Source organism: Babylonia areolata, chromosome 28 (genome assembly GCF_041734735.1).
Source record: "Babylonia areolata isolate BAREFJ2019XMU chromosome 28, ASM4173473v1, whole genome shotgun sequence".
Lineage (NCBI taxonomy): Eukaryota > Metazoa > Mollusca > Gastropoda > Neogastropoda > Buccinidae > Babylonia > Babylonia areolata.
The window spans coordinates 18541285-18562513 of NC_134903.1; the positions used below are offsets into that span (position 1 = coordinate 18541285).

General features: G+C 45.6%; 1 protein-coding gene across 1 annotated transcript in view; it reads left to right on the forward strand.

Annotated features, from left to right (window-relative positions):
• The window catches only part of LOC143301915 (kinesin-like protein unc-104), a 174959-nt gene that overhangs the window by 152128 nt on the left and 1602 nt on the right, over positions 1-21229 (forward strand). The window contains exons 39-46 of the mRNA XM_076616358.1: positions 1152-1267; positions 3420-3565; positions 6836-7090; positions 7972-8112; positions 9638-9753; positions 10849-11113; positions 17144-17263; positions 19506-19624. Coding sequence (XP_076472473.1) covers positions 1152-1267; positions 3420-3565; positions 6836-7090; positions 7972-8112; positions 9638-9753; positions 10849-11113; positions 17144-17263; positions 19506-19624 — 1278 coding nt within the window. The remainder of the gene's footprint in view (positions 1-1151; positions 1268-3419; positions 3566-6835; positions 7091-7971; positions 8113-9637; positions 9754-10848; positions 11114-17143; positions 17264-19505; positions 19625-21229) is intronic.

Genomic DNA, 21229 nt, shown 5'->3' on the forward strand with positions numbered 1-21229 from the left:
TTTTTTTCCTATAACCAAGCCAGTTATTGTGTCTTCCTGTCCTGCCTGCCCTGTACCAGTGTCTAGTGTGTACATCATGGCTAGTATTGATGTGGTGTGACCCGCCTTTGGTATGGTGTTATCACTTGTCAGAACTGTCTGAGAAATCTTCGGTTTTTACTACGAATCCAGAAACTTTCATTTCTTAGTGATAATAGTGGAGTGATGGCCTAGAGGTAACGCGTCTGCCTAGGAAGCGAGAGCGAGAGTGTGCTGGTTCGAATCACGGCTCAGCCGCCGATATTTTTTCTCCCTCCACTAGACCTTCAGTGGTGGTCTGGACGCTAGTCATTCAGATGAGATGATAAACTGAGGTCCCGTGTGTAGCATGCACTTAGCGCACAGAAAAGAACCCACAGCAACTAAAGGGTTGTTCCTGGCAAAATTCTGTAGAAAAATTCACTTTGATAGGAAAAACAAATAAAACTGCACGCAGGAAAAAATATTTAAAAAATGGGTGGCGGTGTAGTGTAGTGACGCGCTCTCCCTGGGGAGAGCAGCCCGAATTTCACACAGAGAAATCTGTTGTGATATAAAGAAATACAAAATACAAAAAAACAAAATACTAATGTATCTTTTCACGTGAGTAAGCCCATTTCACAGGAAAATATTGAATGTAAAGTCAGGTTATGTGTGCCAATTGTATCAGGCTTCCATCATTCTTACAGTTTAGGTAATTGGAGGCAGACCTTTCTGAACTTGAGGAAAATAAGTGTCCACCCCCAAAAAAACATTGAAGTCTCAGATCAAAATGAAAGTGTTCACTAAAGATTGTAAGTCAGAAAGAAGAATCTATTGCTCACACAAAACTCCTCACATAAACTTGTTCAAATTAAAAAATAAAAGAAAAGAAAAAAAAAATGTTCATGCAACAAAGACTGTTGACACGAATTTTGTTTGCTTCTCGTTTTCGTCTTTTTGTTTGTTAGTGTTTGTTCGATTTGGTTTTTTTGTTGTTGTTGTTGTTTTTTTCAATGACAATTCTGACACAGCCATGATAATCACTTGGCTTGAGGTGTTGTGTGATGGTTTGGTGTTGTGATGGTGATGTTTACCGTGTCGATGTTGTTTGTTGTCGTCGGTTGCGTGAACGCTGACTCGCTTCACGGCAGCCCACGTTTCAGAGCCCTCAAGTCGCTGTTTGGCGGTTCGCGCTCCTCGGACTGCAACAAGGTGACCGGCATCTACGAGCTGCTTCTGCGCAAGTCCTCTGACTCAGGTAGTCCAGGTGTGTTGTTGTCTCTGTGTTGGTCTCAGTCCCACATGTAGATAGTTCTCAGGTGTGTTGTCGTCTTGTCAGTCACGAGTAGGCCAGATGTGTTGTCGTCTTGGTGTTAGTCTTAGTCCCACAGGTAGATAATTCCCAGGTGTGTTGTCATCAGTTACAGGTAGTCCAGGTGTGTTGTCATCTTGGTGTTAGTCTTAGTCCCACAGGTAGATGGTTTCCAGATGTGTTGTCGTGTCAGTGACAGGTAGTCCAGGTGTGTGGTCATCTCTGTGTTAGCCTCAGTTTCACAGGTAGGTAGTTCCCAGGTGTGTTGTCATCTTGTCAGTCACAGGTAGTCCAGATGTGTTGTTGTCTTGGTGTTAATCTTAGTCCCACAGGTAGATGGTTCCCAGATGTGTTGTCGTGTTGTCAGTCACAGTTAGTCCCAAGTGTGTTGTCGTCTTTGTGCAGTCAAGGTGTGTTGTCATTCGCACAGGTAGTCCAGGTGTGTTGTCTCAGTGTTGGTCCCATAGGTAGATAGTTCTCAGGTGTGTTGTTGTCTTGTCAGTCACAGTTAGTCCAGCATGTTGTCATCTTTGTGTAGTCCACATGTGTTGTCAATTGCACAGGTAGTTCCGAGGTGTGTTGTCGTCTTTGTGTTGGTCCCACAGGTGGATAGTTCCCAGTTTTTGTCTTGTCAATCACAGGTAGTCCAAGCGTGTTGTCATCTTTGTGTAGTCTAGGTGTGTTGTCATTCGCACTGGTAGTTCCCAGATGTGTAGTCATCTTAGTGTCAATCACACAGTTAATTCCTTGGTGTGTTGTTGTTTTTTGTATCAGTCCCAGGTAGTTCAGATGTGTTGACGTCTTTGTGTCAGTCGCACAGGTAGTTAGTTCCCAGGAGTATTGTCGTCTTTGTGTTGTCATGTGATGCTGTTTTCTGTAGTCCAGATGTGTTTTCTTCTTTGTGTCAGTCACAGGTAATTTCCATGTGTGTTTTCATATTGTGTTGTCCAGGTGTGTTGTCATCTTGTGTAGTCCAGGTGTTGTCTTGTTTAGTCCAGGTGTGTTGTTGTTTAGTGTCGTCCAGGTGTGTAGGCATCTTGTGTAGTCCAGGTGTGTTGTCTGTGTCGTCCAGGTGTTGTCTTGTTTAGTCCAGGTGTGTTGTCTGTGTCGTCCAGGTGTGTTGTTGTTTAGTGTTGTCCAGGTGTGTAGGCATCTTGTGTAGTCGAGGTGTGTCGTTGTCTGTGTAGTCCAGGGGTGTTGTTTAGTGGTGTCCAGTTGTGTTGTTGTGTTGTGTGACGTGCTGTCCTGTCATTCACAGGTAGAGGTGGTTGTTGTTGTGTTGTGTGACGTGCTGTCCTGTCATTCACAGGTAGAGGTGGTTGTTGTTGTGTTGTGTGACGTGCTGTCCTGTCATTCACAGGTAGAGGTGGTTGTTGTTGTGTTGTGTGACGTGCTGTCCTGTCATTCACAGGTAGAAGTGGTTGTTGTGTCGTAGCGTTTGATGGCACTTCTTGTTGTCTGTGTCTGGTGTTATCTTCTTTTTATTTCTGCCTACTTTTTCTGTTTTGGCTGGTTTTTATTTGACTTCACTGGTTCAGGGTTTTTTTCTGGGAACTGTCTTAAGATTTTTTCTCTCCCCCCCCCCCCCCCCCCCCATCTTTCTTTCTTTCAAAATATTCAAATTTCTTGTGTGTTGATTAAAAAGAATCGAATCAGTAATCTGCCAATGTTATGTTTTCTGCTTACGGGGAACTCTCAAGGATAACGAAAAAAAAATAAAATAAAATCATTCAAATTTTAAAGTCACGTTTTCTCTTCTTTTGTGACTTTGTTGATATCAAGGGGTCACGATGTTGATGAGACCGTTTTTCACATTGTAACAAAGCTTAACAGCTGCAGCCAGTTTCCAGCCAATAGAACAATGACTAACCTTTGCCCCCTGACCCAGTTTGAAGTGATCAAGTCCTTTGCGTTGTTTTGACATGAACTGAAGCCTTTGACTGAAAGCGTCGTTTCTGAAACACTTGGTGCTGGGGAGTGTGTGTTTTTTGTTTTTTTTCACACAGAAACTTGGCAGTGAAAGCGTTACACAGATTATGATAATGATGGTGAACTGTAAAAAAAAAAATAAATAAATAAAAAAAACCTGTGCTTGCCGTGTCACCAGGTGTGGAGCGACGAAGGCGACGTGTGCTGGACACGTCGTCCACCTACGTGCGGGGCGAGGAGAACCTGAATGGGTGGCGCCCTCGCGGTGACTCCCTCCTCCTCGACCACCAGTGGGAGCTGGAGAAACTGACCCGTCTTCAGCTGGTGAGGACGCTGTGCGGTGTGTGTGTGTGTGTGTGTGTGTGTGTGTGTGTGTGTGCTGGTTTGGTGTGTGTGGGTGTGAGTGGTGAGGTCGATGGGTGGGGGTATGTGCTGGTTTGAAGTGTGAGTGGTGAAGTATACATGTATGTGTGAGTGTGTGTGTGTGAGAGAGTGTGTGAGTGAGTGTATGTGTTTGTTGTGAGTATATATGTGTACCCAGATTCAAACACTGCCAATGTTGGACGCCGTTCTTTCTCTTGTCTCTGGACCTTGCGTTTGGAATGAACTTCCTCTTTCGCTTCGTCAGGTCTCCTCACTCAGCTCTTTCAAGTCTGGCCTTAAAACCCACCTCTTCACAAGATAGCCTCCCTCCCCTGCCTCTTCCTTGTCTTCAGTTTCTTCAGTTTTAGAATTATGCATGCATGTGGATGACTGGAGTGAAAGCGCTTTGATTTGTCTCTGCACAAGATTCAGCGCTATATAAATATGATCATTATTATTATTATTATTATTATCATTATTATTATTATTATGAGTGTGTGTGTGACTGTGTGTGTTAGTTGTGATTGTGTGCTCAAAATGTGCTTGTTTATTCGTTTTTACTTTTAATTCTGCATTGATTCCTCCAGTAGATAAAAAGAAAGTTACATTGTCGCTTTGCCCCAATATATAATGAGAGAGTTATGTTATTGTGTTGCCCCAGTAAATGATGAGATTCACATAGTTACATTGTTGTGTTTACCCAATGGATAGCAGTAGAGTTACATTGTCACATTGCCCCAATAAATAATGAGAGTTACGATGTTGTGTTGCCCCAATAAAGGAGGAGATTCACTTAGTGACAAAGTTGTGTTTAACCAAATGAAATACAAGGTAGTGATGTCAGGTTGACCAATATGAATAGTCAGATTCAGATAGTGAGTGACATTGTTGTGTTGCCCCAAAAGATCAAAAGAGAGTAACGTTGCTGTGTTGCCTTGCTGCCACTTAACTTTCACTGTCACTGCTGTTGTTGAGTGATGGACATAATATACATTAATTCCTCCAGTAAATAATGAGAGATTCGACCAGCCGCCGTGGCGAAGTAGTTAGTGTCGCGGACTGACGGCTGGGAGGACGCGGGTTCGAATCCCAGCGGAGGTGGGTTTTTCAGCCCGTGGCCGGCTCCTACCCAGAGTTGAGTGTGCTGTGGGCTTAAATGGGGAGACTGGGACCACACAGTCGAGTGTCATCCACTTCAAGGATGCGTCTTTGGGTGTGTTGCTCTAATTACCTGACCAACACTGCAAGTGTCTGTATCCCTCGGGCCTGGTTAACACCGGGATATCATCATGACAGGAAGCGTAGAGTACAGCCTTGTAAGCCATTATTGTCGTTAGTAGGGGGCTTAGTAGGTGGTGTCCTAAGTACGTAAAATCAGAACAGGCACCACTGAACACCACCAAAGTGACTCAGTAGCAGTGCAGGGTCTCCTCTGGTGTGTAGCCTCCTGGCGACCTAACATTGATGGTTCCCTGTGGACTGCCGACGCTGGAACTGCGACGGACGAACCAGGGTGTGTCCGTGTATGGAGGAATCTAAATGAGCGGTGTGGGAGTAATGCCACTGAAACGGTGCAGATGATGGGGCAGCAAAAAAAAAAAAAAAAAAGATACGTTATTGTGTAGCCCCAATAATAAACAATGAGAGAGTTACATTACTGCGTTGCCCCAATAAATAAACAAGAGAGTTATATTATTGTGTTGCCCCAATAAATGAAGGAGAGCGTAACATTATTGTGTTGCCTCAATAAATAACGGAGAGAATTACATTGTTGCATTGCCCCAATAAATAACGGAAAGAGTTACATTATTGCATTGCCCCAATAAATAAACAAGAGAGTTATATTATTGTGTTGCCCCAATAAATGAAGGAGAGAGTAACATTATTGTGTTGCCTCAATAAATAACGGAGAGAATTATATTGTCGCAATGCCCCAATAAATAACGGAAAGAGTTACATTATTGCATTGCCCCAATAAATAAACAAGAGAGTTATATTATTGTGTTGCCCCAATAAATGAAGGAGAGAGTAACATTATTGTGTTGCCTCAATAAATAACGGAGAGAATTACATTGTCGCAATGCCCCAATAAATAACGGAAAGAGTTACATTACTGCGTTGCCCCAATAAATAAACAAGAGAGTTATATTATTGTGTTGCCCCAATAAATGAAGGAGAGAGTAACATTATTGTGTTGCCTCAATAAATAACGGAGAGAATTACATTGTCGCAATGCCCCAATAAATAACGGAAAGAGTTACATTATTGCATTGCCCCAATAAATAAACAAGAGAGTTATATTATTGTGTTGCCCCAATAAATGAAGGAGAGAGTAACATTATTGTGTTGCCTCAATAAATAACGGAGAGAATTACATTGTCGCAATGCCCCAATAAATAACGGAAAGAGTTACATTATTGCATTGCCCCAATAAATAAACAAGAGAGTTATATTATTGTGTTGCCCCAATAAATGAAGGAGAGAGTAACATTATTGTGTTGCCTCAATAAATAACGGAGAGAATTACATTGTCGCAATGCCCCAATAAATAACGGAAAGAGTTACATTATTGCATTGCCCCAATAAATAAACAAGAGAGTTATATTATTGTGTTGCCCCAATAAATGAAGGAGAGAGTAACATTATTGTGTTGCCTCAATAAATAACGGAGAGAATTACATTGTCGCAATGCCCCAATAAATAACGGAGAGAGTTACATTGTCGCATTGCCCCAATAAATAACAGAGAGAGTTACACTGTCGCGATGCCGCAATAGATGAATGAGAGAGTGACATTGTCAAGTTGCCCCAATAAATAAGGCAAAGAGTAACATCACTGTGCCGCTTTTTTTTTTTTTTTTTTTTTTTTTTTTTTTTTTTTTTTTGCTGCCCCATCATCTGCGCCATTTCAGTGGCATTACTCCCACGCCACTCATTTAGATTCCCCCATACATGGACACACCCAGGTTCGTCCAACGCAGTTCCAGCATCGGCAGTCTACAGGGAACCGTCGATGTTAGGTCACCAGGAGGCCACACACCAGAGGAGACCCTGCACTGCTGCTGAGTCACTTCGGTGGTGTTCAGTGGTGCCTGTTCTGATTTTACGTACTTAGGACACCACCTACTAAGCCCCATACTAACAACAATAATGGCACTGTGCCACTTTAGTTTATAAATGATGAGAGAGTGTTGTTGTTGTTGTGTCCCATTGCTGCCGGCGGCCCCCCCAGGTGGAGAAGACGCGCCACGTGTTGCTGCTGCGAGAGAAGCTGACGGAGCAGCACCGCACACAGGAGCTGGCCAAGCTGGACAAGGAAGTGCACAACGCCCGCGCCAAGGCCCGCGACTCCTCCCCCCGGCCACCCTCACCACCCACCACCACCACCACCGACAACAACACCACCACCACCACCACCACTACCAACCCGGCTATCGTCGTCGATGCTGGTGGTGACGAGAACGCCAAGGATGTGGATATCAAGGAGGTGAGGGTAGGTTGCTTGTGCTGGGAATGCGTTGTGAGGAGGGTTAATTGGTTAACCCCTTGACTGCTGCTGACAGGTGTGTGTGGAGTGGCGGCTTAACGCGTCTGCCCAGGAAGCGAGAGAATCTGAGCGCACGGGATCAAATCCCAGAGTCGCCAGTAGTTTCTTCCCCTCGCTGGACATGTAGTGATAATTGATACAGATCTGTAGTGATATTTGACTCAGGCATGAAGTGATAATTGATACAAATCTGTAGTGATATTTGACTCAGGCATGTAGTGATAATTGATACAAATCTGTAGTGATATTTGACTCAGGCATGTAGTGATAATTGATACAAATCTGTAGTGATATTTGACTCAGGCATGTAGTGATAATTGATACAAATCTTTAGTGATATTTGACTCAGGCATGTAGTGATAATTGATACAAATCTGTAGTGATACTTGACTCAGGCATGTAGTGATAATTGACACTATGATGTGGTGATAATTGACACAAATGTGTGGTCATAATTGACACAGATACTTAGTAATAATGGATACAAATGTGCAGTGATAATTGACGCAGACATGTTACGTGTAGTGATAATTGACACAGACATGTTACGTGTAGTGATAATTGGCGCAAACACATAGTGAAAATTGGCACAAACATGCAGTAATAACTGACACAGATGTATTGTGATATAGCAGTGATTGATACAAACTTGTAATGATAATTGACACAAACATGTAGTAATAATTGACACAAACATATACTAATAATTGACACATATGTGTAGTGATGTTTTACTGATGTGTACTGATGAAAATGAACCAACACAGTCCATGTGTGTGTGTGTGTATGTTTGCGTGTGTGTGTGTGTGTGCTGTGTACAGGAAGTGGGTGGGGGCGACGCACGGGACATATACGCGCTGCAGATGTCGGGCGACAAGGACACGCGTCTGATGGCACGCTGCGCTCGGCTCATGCTGCAAGGGAAGCTGCCTCTGAAGCCTCCCCCTGTCGACACTGCTGCTGTGAGTCTGTTGTTGGTTTTTCTGAGGTGGGGGGGTAGGGGAATGTGGGGTAAAAATATGACACTGTCATTTGGGAAAGTTGGGGTAAAAAGAACAGGACGCTGCTGTTATGATTGTTATTTCTTGGGAGGGTGTTGGGTAAAAAGATCATGACATTGCTGTTGTGAGGTTTTGGGGTTTTTTAGATGTTGTGTGTGTGTGGGGGGGGAGGGGGGGGGGAGATCATGACACTCCTGCTATGAGTCGGGGTTTTATTTGGGGGAAATATGAGGTAAAAAGATCATGACACTGCCATTGTGTTTTGTGTCACCCGTGAAGAGTCTTATTTATTTTGGGGAAATATGGAGTAAAAAGATCATGACACTGCCATTGTGTTTTGTGTCGCCCATAGAGAGTCTTATTTATTTGGGGGAAATATGGAGTAAAAAGATCATGACACTGCCATTGTGTTTTGTGTCGCCTGTAAAGAGTCTTGAAGTCTTGGGATTTCCATGAGCCTCATCACCGGTGTAGCATCCAAATATTTGACTCCGTTTTGGTTCTGTGTTTGGTATGGGAAACTTTCACTCTGTTCTGAAGAAGGTCTGGAAATGTGTGGAATTTTGTTACCCTGCAAAGTAACTGATCATCTGTCCAGTTCATGTATGTATATTTTCTTTAGGAAATTAAGAAATAATGAGGCCAGGAGATGAAATGATTAACTAAATAGTAAAGAGTGGTAACTCTCTCCATTCACAAGGTACACAACTTCAAGTCAGTGCTGCTTACGCTACCAATTCAGCTAGCACACAGGTGAATAAAACAAAAAAGGAAGCACCGGGCCTGTCCTTATACCGATCCTTTGACATGTGCACACAGTGGCAAAGGCAGAAGAAATGTGCAAACACAAATTAGCTTTTATTCAAGACTGGCATAGCCTCTTTAATCCTGAACAAGCCACACAGAACACATGGACAAATACAAAACAAACACATGGTTGCCTCGGTGGTTTCTCAATTGGAAATTAAGAAATAAGGAGGCCAGGAGATGAAATGATTAACAGTTTCAGTTTCAGTAGCTCAAGGAGGCGTCACTGCGTTCGGACAAATCCATATACGCTACACCACATCTGCCAAGCAGATGCCTGACCAGCAGCGTAACCCAACGCGCTTAGTCAGGCCTTGAGGGGAAAAAAAAGATAAATACATAAAAAACAGAACTACTACTACTAATAATAATAATATGTATAAGGCGCAAAAACTTGATGAAGTCAGCTATAAGCGTACAAAAATAATAATAATAATAATAAAAAGAATAATAATAAATAAATCAATCAATAAATAAATAAATACATAAATAAATAAAATAAAATGATAAAATAATGAAATAAAGTAAATTAATAAAATAAATAATTAAATAGATAAATAAATAAATAGATAAAAATAAAATAAAACAAATGATTAACAAATAGTAAAGAGTGGTAACTCTCTCCGTTCGCTTTCTTTATTTTTTCTTTTTGTCTGTCCTTGCCCGGTGTGCCGAGCAGTCTGTGGCGGACTCGTTGCTGAGCTCCACCATGACGGTGAATTCCGAGGACAGCGAGTCCGGGGGAAGTGAGAACATGGGCATCAGTATGGTGTCTTCCACATCCGACCTGGCCAGGTGAGTGGCTCCTCTGTGAAGGTGTGGGTGTCGGGGGGGTGGTGGTGCAGTGGAATACACCGCCATGCGATAGGGTGCGATGCAATGCAGTGTAGTGCAATACAATGCCTTGTGGTATGATATATAACACCTTGCAGTATGGTATGTTACAATGCAGTATGGTACGATACAGTGCCATGCAAAATGGTACGATACAACACCCAGTACGATACAACACCTGGTACGATACAACACTATGCAATATGGTATGATACCATGCAATATGGTACGATACAACACTTGCAAAATGGTACAACACTTGCAAAATGGTACAATACAACACTTGCAAAATGGTACGATATGGTACAACACTTGCAAAATGGTACAACACTTGCGAAATGGTACAATACAACACTTGCAAAATGGTACGATATGGTACAACACTTGCAAAATGGTACGATACAACACTTGCAAAATGGTACAATACAACACTTGCAAAATGGTACAACACAACACCAGGCAGTAGTGTATGATACATTGCAATATGATATGATATTACAGCATACAATAGGGTATGATAAATACAGTGCAGTAGGGTACAATAGATATGATTCAGTACAATGCAGTACAATACCAAAAAAATGCAGTTTTAGTTTTCAGTTTCAAGGTGTCAAACCTTGTGGGCTGATCTGTATGTGCTATACTGCATCTGCTGGAAAAGAAAAAAAAAGAAAAGAAAAAAGAGCAGGTACAATGCAATGCAAAGCAGTGCAATGAAATACTTTTAGCAGAGTGCAATATGATGCAATGCAATGCAGTATGATACAGAACAACATGATGCAAACGCAATACTATGCAATTTGATAAAATACATTGCAATACAGTACAGTGCAATGCAAAATATTACAATACAGTATATGCTATGCAATACAACACAGATATGAGTAATACCATGCAATACAATACAATGCAGTACAGTACAACACAACACAATGAAATACAACGCAGTACAGTACAACACAACACAATAAAATGCAACACAGTACAATACAATACAACACAACACGACACAACGCAATACAATACTGGTCCCTAAACAGTCCTATCTCCACACAGCTTATTCCCAAACAGGTCGGTGACCTCCATGCCCCTGCAGCCATCGCGATCCTGCGAGAACGTGGCGGTGACCTCTGGTGGCGGAGGTGGGGGACTGTCCCCAGGGAGGGATGACCGACATGGCCGCCTGTCGCTGCCCCTCGCCGTGGAAACGCCCTTCTACGTGCCGGACGTGGAGGAGGTTCGAGTCTCACCCATCGTGTCCCGCCGCGGCCACCTCAACATCCTGGATGAGATCGCCAGCAACTGGATGAAGAAATGGGTGGTGAGTTTACATGTTTTTTCTGCTTTTTTAGGAGGCGCCGTGGCAAAACCAGTCAGGCGTTTGGAGTCCAGTTCCCGTGTCCACCGGTGCTCAGAGTTTCCAGGCCCGAAACGCACACGCACGGACACGCACGCAACACACACACGGTTGTTACACTCTGAATCATAATGTAATAGTATCTTACCCACATGTTTTTCTTTTTACATAATAATTGATGTGTGCACGGTGATAAGTGAAGGGTGTATCAGTTGTTTTGTTGTTTTTTTTCTCTTTGAGTTTTGCTGACGCGCATTTTATTTTAAGTGAGCCCAAAGAAGATTTTCTGTTTTTGGTTGAAGCAGATAATAAAGTTGTTTTTTTTTCTTGTTCTGCGTTCACTTGTATGCACACGAGTGGGCTTTTACGTGTATTACCGTTTTTACCCCGCCATGTAGGCAGCCATACTCCGTTTTCGGGGGTGTGCATGCTGGGTATGTTCTTGTTTCCATAACCCACCGAACGCTGACATGGATTACAGGATCTTTAACGTGCGTATTTGATCTTCTGCTTGCATATACACACGAAGGGGGTTCAGGCACTAAGCAGGTCTGCACATATGTTGACCTGGGAGATCGTAAAAATCTCCACCCTTCACCCACCAGGCGCCGTCACCGTGATTCGAACCCGGGACCCTCATATTGACAGTCCAACGCTTTAACCACTCGGCTATTGCGCCCGTCATAAAGTATTTTGAATTGAATTGAATTGAATTGTTTTGGCACGGTGATGTGTCCTGGGGAAAGACACTTTACTCTGATTTTTCCTGTCTCCACCGAGGTACGAATGGGTGGGGTGCCTGGCCAGGTGGTGGTGAAGTTTCAGTTTCAGTTTTCAGTAGCTCAGGGAGGCGTCACTGCGTTCGGACAAATCCATATACGCTACACCACATCTGCCAAGCAGATTCCCGACCAGCAGCGTAACCCAACGCGCTTAGTCAGGCCTTGAGAAAAAAAAAAAAAAAAAGGTGAATAAATAATAGATAAGCTTACATAAATAAATAAATGAATAAATAAATAATAATTATAATATTAAAAAAAGGTAGTAGTAATAATAATAAAATAATAATAATAATAAATAAATAAATAAGATAACAATGATGATAAATAAGCAAATAAATGTAAAACATGAAGACACACATTCACACATACATCCACACATGCACAACAGATACGCACCAAACATGCAGTTTCACAGATATGAAAGCACAGTTAAATACATATAAACGTACATGAGCTCCAACACACACACACACACACACCAGACACATGGTGGTGAAGGTTAACTCACTCAGTACGGCCAGTCCTCTCTTCTCCTCTACACAGACCACTCGGATGTCCAGTGGGTGTCTGAGTGACCCAAGCTTTAGCTTCCGTCGTCAGAATTGTGGTATTCTTTGTCAACATTCACCTCTTCAGTATAAGAGCCTTCCGCTTGCAATATTTTGATGATGGTAATTGGGGTGAAACGCTGTTGACGTCATCTCTTTCGCCGTTCGTATGGAGAGAGTTAAAAGCAGCAGAGGGAAAGGATTGGGCCTTGTCTTCTGATGCTGAGCATTCCACAGTGGACGTGAATCTACTGTCCCTGGGGCCATGAATGGCTACAGGACTTTCAACTTTTTGTATATATTTGTTTTCTTTTTCCTCAGTTAATAGTGCTGTAAGTGTTTAGCATTGATTTGTTGCTGTTCACCCATCTCTGAACAATTTCATGTAGTCATGGGAGGAATATTTGCCATTGGTTTTCACCCTGAGTGACTCTTCACAGAGTTAATGGAGGAGGATAATAATGAGAAGAAGAAGAACCAAAGCAAGACTTCTTCAATGCAAGACTGAATGCCCCTCTGAAGAGAACAAACATTTTCTGGTATACATAAAACAGGGTGTGATTGTTTTGTTTTGTTTTTTGTTTAATATTGTTTTTTTGTTGTTGTTTTTTGGGGGGGGTTTCCGCTCTATCTTCTGCACCGTGTCAGTGGCATTACTCCTACATCGCTCATTCCGAGAGTCCCACATACAGCCACGCCCAGGTTTGTCAGTAACATCCCAGTGTCAGCAGGGAACTATCAGTGCTCGTTTGTCAGGAGACCATACACCACAGGAGATCCTTCACTGCTGCTGAGTCACTTTGGTGGTGGTCAGAAGTGCTTTTAAAAAAAAAAAAAAAAATTTATTTGACATACTAAGGACACTAACTTCTGAGTACCATACTGACGACAGCAATCACTTAGTCACAAAACCAGACTGAGTGAGAATCCCCCCCCCCCCCCCCCCCATCCCCCTCACGCCCCCCTTCCCCTCCCAAGGTGGAGACCACCACCTTGTCCCTTCAACAACAGCCCCCACAATGAATCAGCCAACACCAAAGACCTTGACAGGACACACCCCAAGCACAGAAGTGGAGGGAGGTTAAAACTGAGGTCACCGTGAGAAGAGGTCATGAAAGGTCACGGAACCTGGGACATTTTGGGGTCTTTTTATGACAAAGGAGGAGGAGGAGAATGCTATGGAGGTCCAAATAGTTTTGGGACTGTGACTGTGACTAGTCTGTGCTCTACGCTTCCTTTCATAATGATACCCTGGCTTTAACCAGGCCTGAGAGATGCAAACACTTTCTGCGTTGGTCAGGAAATTTGAGCAGTACACTTCAGGACACATCCCTGAAGAGGATGATACTTGACTGTTTTCCCAGTCTTCCCATTTAAGCCTAGAGTCCACAGCACTTTGAGCTCTGTGTAGGAGCACATCGGTGGTTCCCTGTGGACTGCCAGAGTGGGGGACTGTGACAGACAGGCCTGGTTGTGGCTGTGTATTGGGGGTGGGGGGGGACTGTGACAGACAGGCCTGGTTGTGGCTGTGTATTGGGGGGGGGACTGTGACAGACAGGCCTGGTTGTGGCTGTGTATGGGGGGGGACTGTGACAGACAGGCCTGGTTGTGGCTGTGTATGGGGGGGGGACTGTGACAGACAGGCCTGGTTGTGGCTGTGTATTGGGGGGGGGGGGGGAGGGACTGTGACAGACAGGCCTGGTTGTGGCTGTGTATTGGGGGGGGACTGTGACAGACAGGCCTGGTTGTGGCTGTGTATTGGGGGGGGGGGGGGGGGGGGACTGTGACAGACAGGCCTGGTTGTGGCTGTGTATTGGGGGGGTGGGGGGGGGGGGACTGTGACAGACAGGCCTGGTTGTGGCTGTGTATGGGGGGGGGGACTTTGACAGAGAGGCCTGGTTGTGGCTGTGTATTGGGGGGGTGGGGGGGGGGGGACTGTGACAGACAGGCCTGGTTGTGGCTGTGTATTGGGGGGGGCTGTGACAGACAGGCCTGGTTGTGGCTGTGTATGGGGGGGGGGGGGACTGTGACAGACAGGCCTGGTTGTGGCTTTGTATGGGGGGGACTCAGAATGAGCAGTGTGGGAGTGATGCCACTGAAAAGGTGCAGATGATGGGGCAGCCAAAAAAAAACCACCCAAACTTGTGTATAGGAGCTGGCTGCAAGCTGACAAAAATTCACCTCCACTGGGAATTGAACCTGCATGTTTCAAGCCATCAGTCCTCAACTCTTAACTCACTCGGGACGACAAGTTTTCTCCCTTGCTTTTCCCCACAGACGGCCCATTTGTAAGGGTTTGGAAAAAAAAAATACTGTGTAAGGAAATGAAACTTTCAGAACTGGTTTATTATGTGTTGAGCTATTACATATAAAAAAAAAAAAAATCAAATTTCTCATCTTATTTTTACAGTTTTGCCATATGTAGAAAATACTGCCAATTTTTCACCCCAAATCACCATACCCATGCTCGCTTTCTGCATTAAATTCGCTTTCTTCTTCGTCATCATCCACCTCTTCAATGTCCGATCTTTCAGTTTGTAGCATTTCAAGTACTTTGGCAACCCTAAAACGTTGCCGTCACTGCCTTGTTCGCTTCACAACATTCTGAGAAGAGCCCGCTTTGCTAACAGGCTGGCACGCGAGCAGACAACCGGTCAGTGACTTTGTCAGCGTGTGTGCGAGACGGGCCACACATCCCAGACTGACCAGTCATACTGTTCGATTGTGGAGTGACCCAGAATAGCGCACTCTGCTTGGCTAATCACAAAATCACGTGTACAGCGCATGATGGAATTTTACTTTCGGAGAATGCTATTCCATTCCTTCGTCTGAATCCGAATACGTTTTGTGTAGGAATGCGTGAGCTTGCTTCGTCCAGAGAGAGTTAACCACTTGGCTACAGCACGTGGTTGTGTCTTTTCAGTGTTTAACTCACTCTGGACGATGGAACGCTATAGCGTTCCTGACGTAAGGCAGCGTTCCAGGCGATGGAACTCTATAACGGTTTCAACAGTTAAAATTTTTTCCACGTTTTCCTCATGGGGTAGCAAAACAATTGCATTGCAAACGTGTCAAGGGTCGAATGGAAAGTTTCTTCATGGGATTCTGTAACTATACACTTGCTGGCGAGCCGTTGACCTCTGTACCCCACATGACAGGCTAACAAGTGGAAAGTTTTGGAGCAAACCAGATCACGACAGCAGCTTTTCACTGCTGCTGAAGTGATTGAAATGCTTCAAACTGAAGGTTTCAACATCAAGGAGGAGGATGAAGATGTTGAATAAAGTATCTGCAGTGAAGAAAGCTACCAGTAAGAAGGTACTGACAGTAACTCAGCTTGTGAGGGCTGTGAAGAGAGGGAGGGGGCGGGCGTACACACGACATTAGAAGAGAGGTCAGTGGGTCAAGTACAGAGATTTTCTTTCAGTAACTTTGTGTTTTGTATTTTTTGTGATTTTTTTTCCTAACCCCAACAAATGGGTCGTCTGCAGGACGGGCGCAACAGCCGAGTGGTTAAAGCGTTGGACTTTCAATCTGAGGGTCCTGGGTTCGAATCATGGTGACAGCGCCTGGTGGGTAAAGGGTGGAGATTTTTACGATCTCCCAGGTCAACATATGTGCAGACATGCTAGTGCCTGAACAACCTTCGTGTGTATATGCAAGCAGAAGATCAAATACACACGTTAAAGATCCTGTAATCCATGTCAGTGTTCGGTGGGTTATGGAAACAAGAACATACCCAGCATGCACACCCCCGAAAATGGAGTATGGCTGCCTACATGGCGGGGTAAAAACGGTCATACACGTAAAAGCCCACTCGTGTGCATATGAGTGAATGCAGAAGAAGAAGAAGAAGGTCGTCTGCAGGGAAAAGCAAGGGAGAAAACTATTCGTCTGGAGTGAGTTAAGGAGGAAGGTGTGAGTATGGTTAAGATGCTCATCTGCCGATGTAGAGTCTGTTAGGATGTAGTTTGAACCCCGCTATCGCCCTGTCTCCCAAGTCTGACTGGAAAATCAAACTTACCGTCTAGTCTTTCAGATCAGACGATAAACCGGAGGTCCCGTGTGCAGCACGCACTTGGCGCACTGAAAAAGAACCCATGGCAACAAAAGTGTTGTCCTCTGGCGAAATTATGGAAAAAGAAATCCACTCTGATAGGTACATAAATACAAGCATGTACTCAAGGCGTGACAAGGGCGTTGGGTTACGCTGCTGGTCAGGCTTCTGCTTGGCAGATGTAGGGTAGCGTATTTAGATTTGTCCAAACGAATCATGGTGACGGCGCCTGGTAGGTAAAGGGTGGAGATTTCCCAGGTCAACATATGTGCAGACCTGCTTAGTGCCTGAACCCCCTTCGTGTGTAAACGCATGCAGAAGATCTAATACGCACGTTAAAGATTCTGTAATCCATGTCAGCGTTCGGTGGGTTATGGAAACAAGAAAATACCCAGCATGCACACCCCCGAAAGCAGAGTATGGCTGCCTACATGTCGGGGTAAAAACGGTCATGCACGTAAAAGCCCACTCGTGTACATGCGAGTGAACGTGGGAGTTGCAGCCCACGAATGCAGAAGAAGAAGCAGAAGTCCGAACACAGTGACGCCTCCTTGCGAAACTGAAGAAACTGTGTCTTTTTGCACTGATCGGAGGGTGTGTTGTGCAGGTGGTGCGCCGTCCCTACGTGTTCCTGTACAACGGAGAGAAGGACCCGGTGATCCGAGCCATCATCAACCTGGCCACGGCACAGATCCAGTACTCTGAAGACGAGCAGGCACTGCTCAAGGTACATCCGTGGGTCACCGTGGGTGTGGGGGACAGTTGGTTGGTTGTTGTCATTGCTGTTGATTCATAGGGCACGCAAAAGAACCCACAGCAATCAGAGAATTGGCCCCTGGCAAAATTTCATAGTAAACTCCACTCTGGGGTATGTGTGTGAGTGTGTATGTGTCCGTGGGTGTGGGGGACAGTTGGTTGGTTGGTTGTCATTGCTGTTGATTCATAGGGCACGCAAAAGAACCCACAGCAATCAGAGAATTGGTCCCTGGCAAAATTTCATAGTAAACTCCACTCTGGGGTATGTGTGTGAGTGTGTGTGTGTCCGTGGGTGTGTGTGTGTGTTTTTGTGTGCCTCCATGTGTGTGTGTGTGTGTGTGATGGAAACCTAACTGAATGACACAGGAAACAAATGAGCGCCCAGTGGCAGCTCTCAGTCAGTTTTCCCAGGAAGGATGTTGGTGCAAATGACTCCAAGCTTGTAAATCCCTTAGAGTTTGGTCTCTGATGATGATGATGGTTTTGTTGGTTTGTTTTATGTACACAGACACAGAGCGTGTTCTCTGTGATGATGGTGTGTTGTGTGTACACAGACACAGAACGTGTTCTCTGTGATGATGGTGTGTTGTGTGTACACAGACACAGAACGTGTTCTCTGTGATGATTGTGTGTTGTGTGTACACAGACACAGAACATGTTCTCTGTGATGATGTTGTGTTGTGTGTACACAGACACAGAACGTGTTCTCTGTGATGATGGTGTGTTGTGTGTACACAGACACAGAACATGTTCTCTGTGATGATGGTGTGTTGTGTGTACACAGACACAGAACGTGTTCTCTGTGATGATGGTGTGTTGTGTGTACACAGACACAGAACGTGTTCTCTGTGATGATGATGTTGTGTTGTGTGTACACAGACACAGAACGTGTTCTCTGTGATGATGTTGTGTTGTGTGTTCACAGACACAGAACGTGTTCTCTGTGATGATGGTGTGTTGTGTGTACACAGACACAGAACATGTTCTCTGTGGTGATGATGTGTGTACACAGACACAGAACGTGTTCTCTGTGATGATGTTGTGTTGTCACAGACACAGAACGTGTTCTCTGTGATGATGATGTTGTGTTGTGTGTACTCAGACACAGAACGTGTTCTCTGTGATGACGATGGTGTGTTGTGTGTACACAGACACAGAACGTGTTCTCTGTGATGATGGTGTTGTGTTGTGTGTACACAGACACAGAACGTGTTCTCTGTGATGACGATGGTGTGTTGTGTGTACTCAGACACAGAACATGTTCTCTGTGATGATGATGTTGTGTTGTGTGTACTCAGACACAGAACGTGTTCTCTGTGATGACGATGGTGTGTTGTGTGTACACAGACACAGAACGTGTTCTCTGTGATGATGGTGTTGTGTTGTGTGTACACAGACACAGAACGTGTTCTCTGTGATGACGATGGTGTGTTGTGTGTACTCAGACACAGAACATGTTCTCTGTGATGATGATGTTGTGTTGTGTGTACCCAGACAAAGAAGGTGTGATGATGTGTTGTTTGTACACAGACAGAATGTGTTCTCTGTGATGATGTTGTGTTGTGTGTACACAAACAGAGAACGTGTTCTCTGTGATGACAATGGTGTGTTGTGTGTACACAGACACAGAACATGTTCTCTGTGATGATGGTGTGTTGTGTGTACACAGACACAGAACGTGTTTTCTGTAATGATGATGTTGTGTTGTGTGTACACAGACACAGAAGGTGTTCTCTGTGATGATGGTGTGTTGTGTGTACACAGGCACAGAACGTGTTTTCTGTGATGATGATGTGTTGTGTGTACACAGACAGAATGTGTTCTCTGTGATGATGTTGTGTTGTGTGTACACAGAACGTGTTTTCTGTGATGATGATGTTGTGTGTACACAGACACAGAATGTGTTCTCTGTGATGATGATGTGTTGTTTGTACACAGACAGAATGTGTTCTCTGTGATGATGTTGTGTTGTGTGTACACATAACGTGTTTTCTGTGATGATGATGTTGTGTTGTGTGTACACAGACACAGAACGTGTTCTCTGTGATGACGATGGTGTGTTGTGTGTACACAGGCACAGAACGTGTTCTCTGTGATGATGATGTGTTGTTTGTACACAGACAGAACGTGTTCTCTGTGATGATGGTGTGTTGTGTGTACACAGACACAGAACGTGTTCTCTGTGATGACGATGGTGTGTTGTGTGTACACAGGCACAGAACGTGTTCTCCGTGATAACCAAGACGCGGGGATACCTGCTACAGACAGTTGACGACAGAGATTTCCACGACTGGCTGTACGCCATAAACCCTCTGTTGGCTGGGCAGATCAGGTCTGTGGGGGCGAGGGGTGGATGCGGGTGGGTGGGTGGGGTTTGTGGGGGTGGATGTGGATGCGGGTGGGTGGGTGGGTTTGTGGGGGTTAGGGTGGGTGGGTGGGTTTGTGGGAGTGGGGTTGGATGCGGGTGGGTTTGTGGGGGTGGATGCAGGTGGGTGGGTGGGGGTGGATGCGGGTGGGAGGGTGGGGTTTGTGGGGGTGGATGCGGGTGGGGTTGGGGGTGGATGCAGGTGGGTGGGTGGTTTTGTGGGGGTGGATGCAGGTGGGTGGGTGGGGGTGGATGCGGGTGGGAGGGTGGGGTTTGTGGGGGTGGATGCGGGTGGGGTTGGGGGTGGATGCGGGTGGGTGGGTGGTTTTGTGGGGGTGGATGCAGGTGGGTTTGTGGGGGTGGGGGTGAATGCGGGTGGGTTTGTGGGGGTGGATGCGAGTGGGTGGGTGGGGTTTGTGGGTGTGGATGCGGGTGGGTGGGTGGGGTTTGTGGGTGTGGATGCGGGTGGGTGGATAGGTTTGTGGGGGTGGGGGTGAATGCGGGTGGGTTTGTTGGGGTGGATGCGAGTGGGTGGGTGGGGTTTGTGGGTGTGGATGCAGGTGGGTCGGTGGGGTTGGGGGTGGATGCGGGTGGGTGGGTGGGTTTGTGGGGTTGGGGGTGGATGCATGTGGGAGGGTGAGGTTTGTAGGGGTGGATGCGTGTGGGAGGGTGAGGTTTGTGGGGGTGGATGCAGGTGGGAGGGTGAGGTTTGTGGGGGCAGATGCGGGTGGGTTTGTGGGGTTGGGGGTGGATGCGGGTGGGTGGATGGGTTTGTGGGGGTGGATGCGGGTGGGTGGATAGGTTTGTGGGGTTGGGGGTGGATGCGGGTGGGTAGGTGGGTTTGTGGGGTTGGGGGTGGATGCGGGTGGGTGGGTGGGTTTGTGGGGTTGGGGGTGGATGCATGTGGGAGGGTGAGGTTTGTAGGGGTGGATGCGTGTGGGAGGGTGAGGTTTGTGGGGGTGGATGCAGGTGGGAGGGTGAGGTTTGTTGGAGCAGATGCGGGTGGGGTTGGGGGTGGATGCGGGTGGGTGGGTGGGTTTGTGGGGGGTGGATGCGGGTGGGTGGATGGGTTGTGGGGGTGGGGGTGGATGCTGGTGGGTGGGTGGGTTTGTGGGGGTGGGGGTGGATGCTGGTGTATGGGTGGGGTTTGTGGGGTTGGGGTGGATGGGGGTGGGTTTGTGGCGGTGGGGGTGGATGCTGGTGGGTGGGTGGGGTTTGTGTTGGGGTGTGTTTGTGGGGGTTGGGGAAGAAGGGGGGGGGGGTATGCTTGGGTGTATGTGAGTGCGTGTGCGTTTGTTTGTGTGTATGGGTGGGTGTGGGTGTGGGTCTCTGTTTCAAGTCAAGTTAAGATTTTATTTCATGATGGTAAATTGAAGAAGCAACAATTGCTTTTTTATATCAAGCCATCAGTGCAAAAGAAGAAGAAGAAAGAAAGAAAGAAGAAAATGTGGGGGGGAAAAAGAAAAAATATAGGAGAGAGATAGAGTTTTTGTGAGTGTGCATGTGTCTGTATCTGTGTGTGTGTTTTGTGAGTGTGTATGTGTGTGTGTGTGTGCACTATGAATGTGTGTG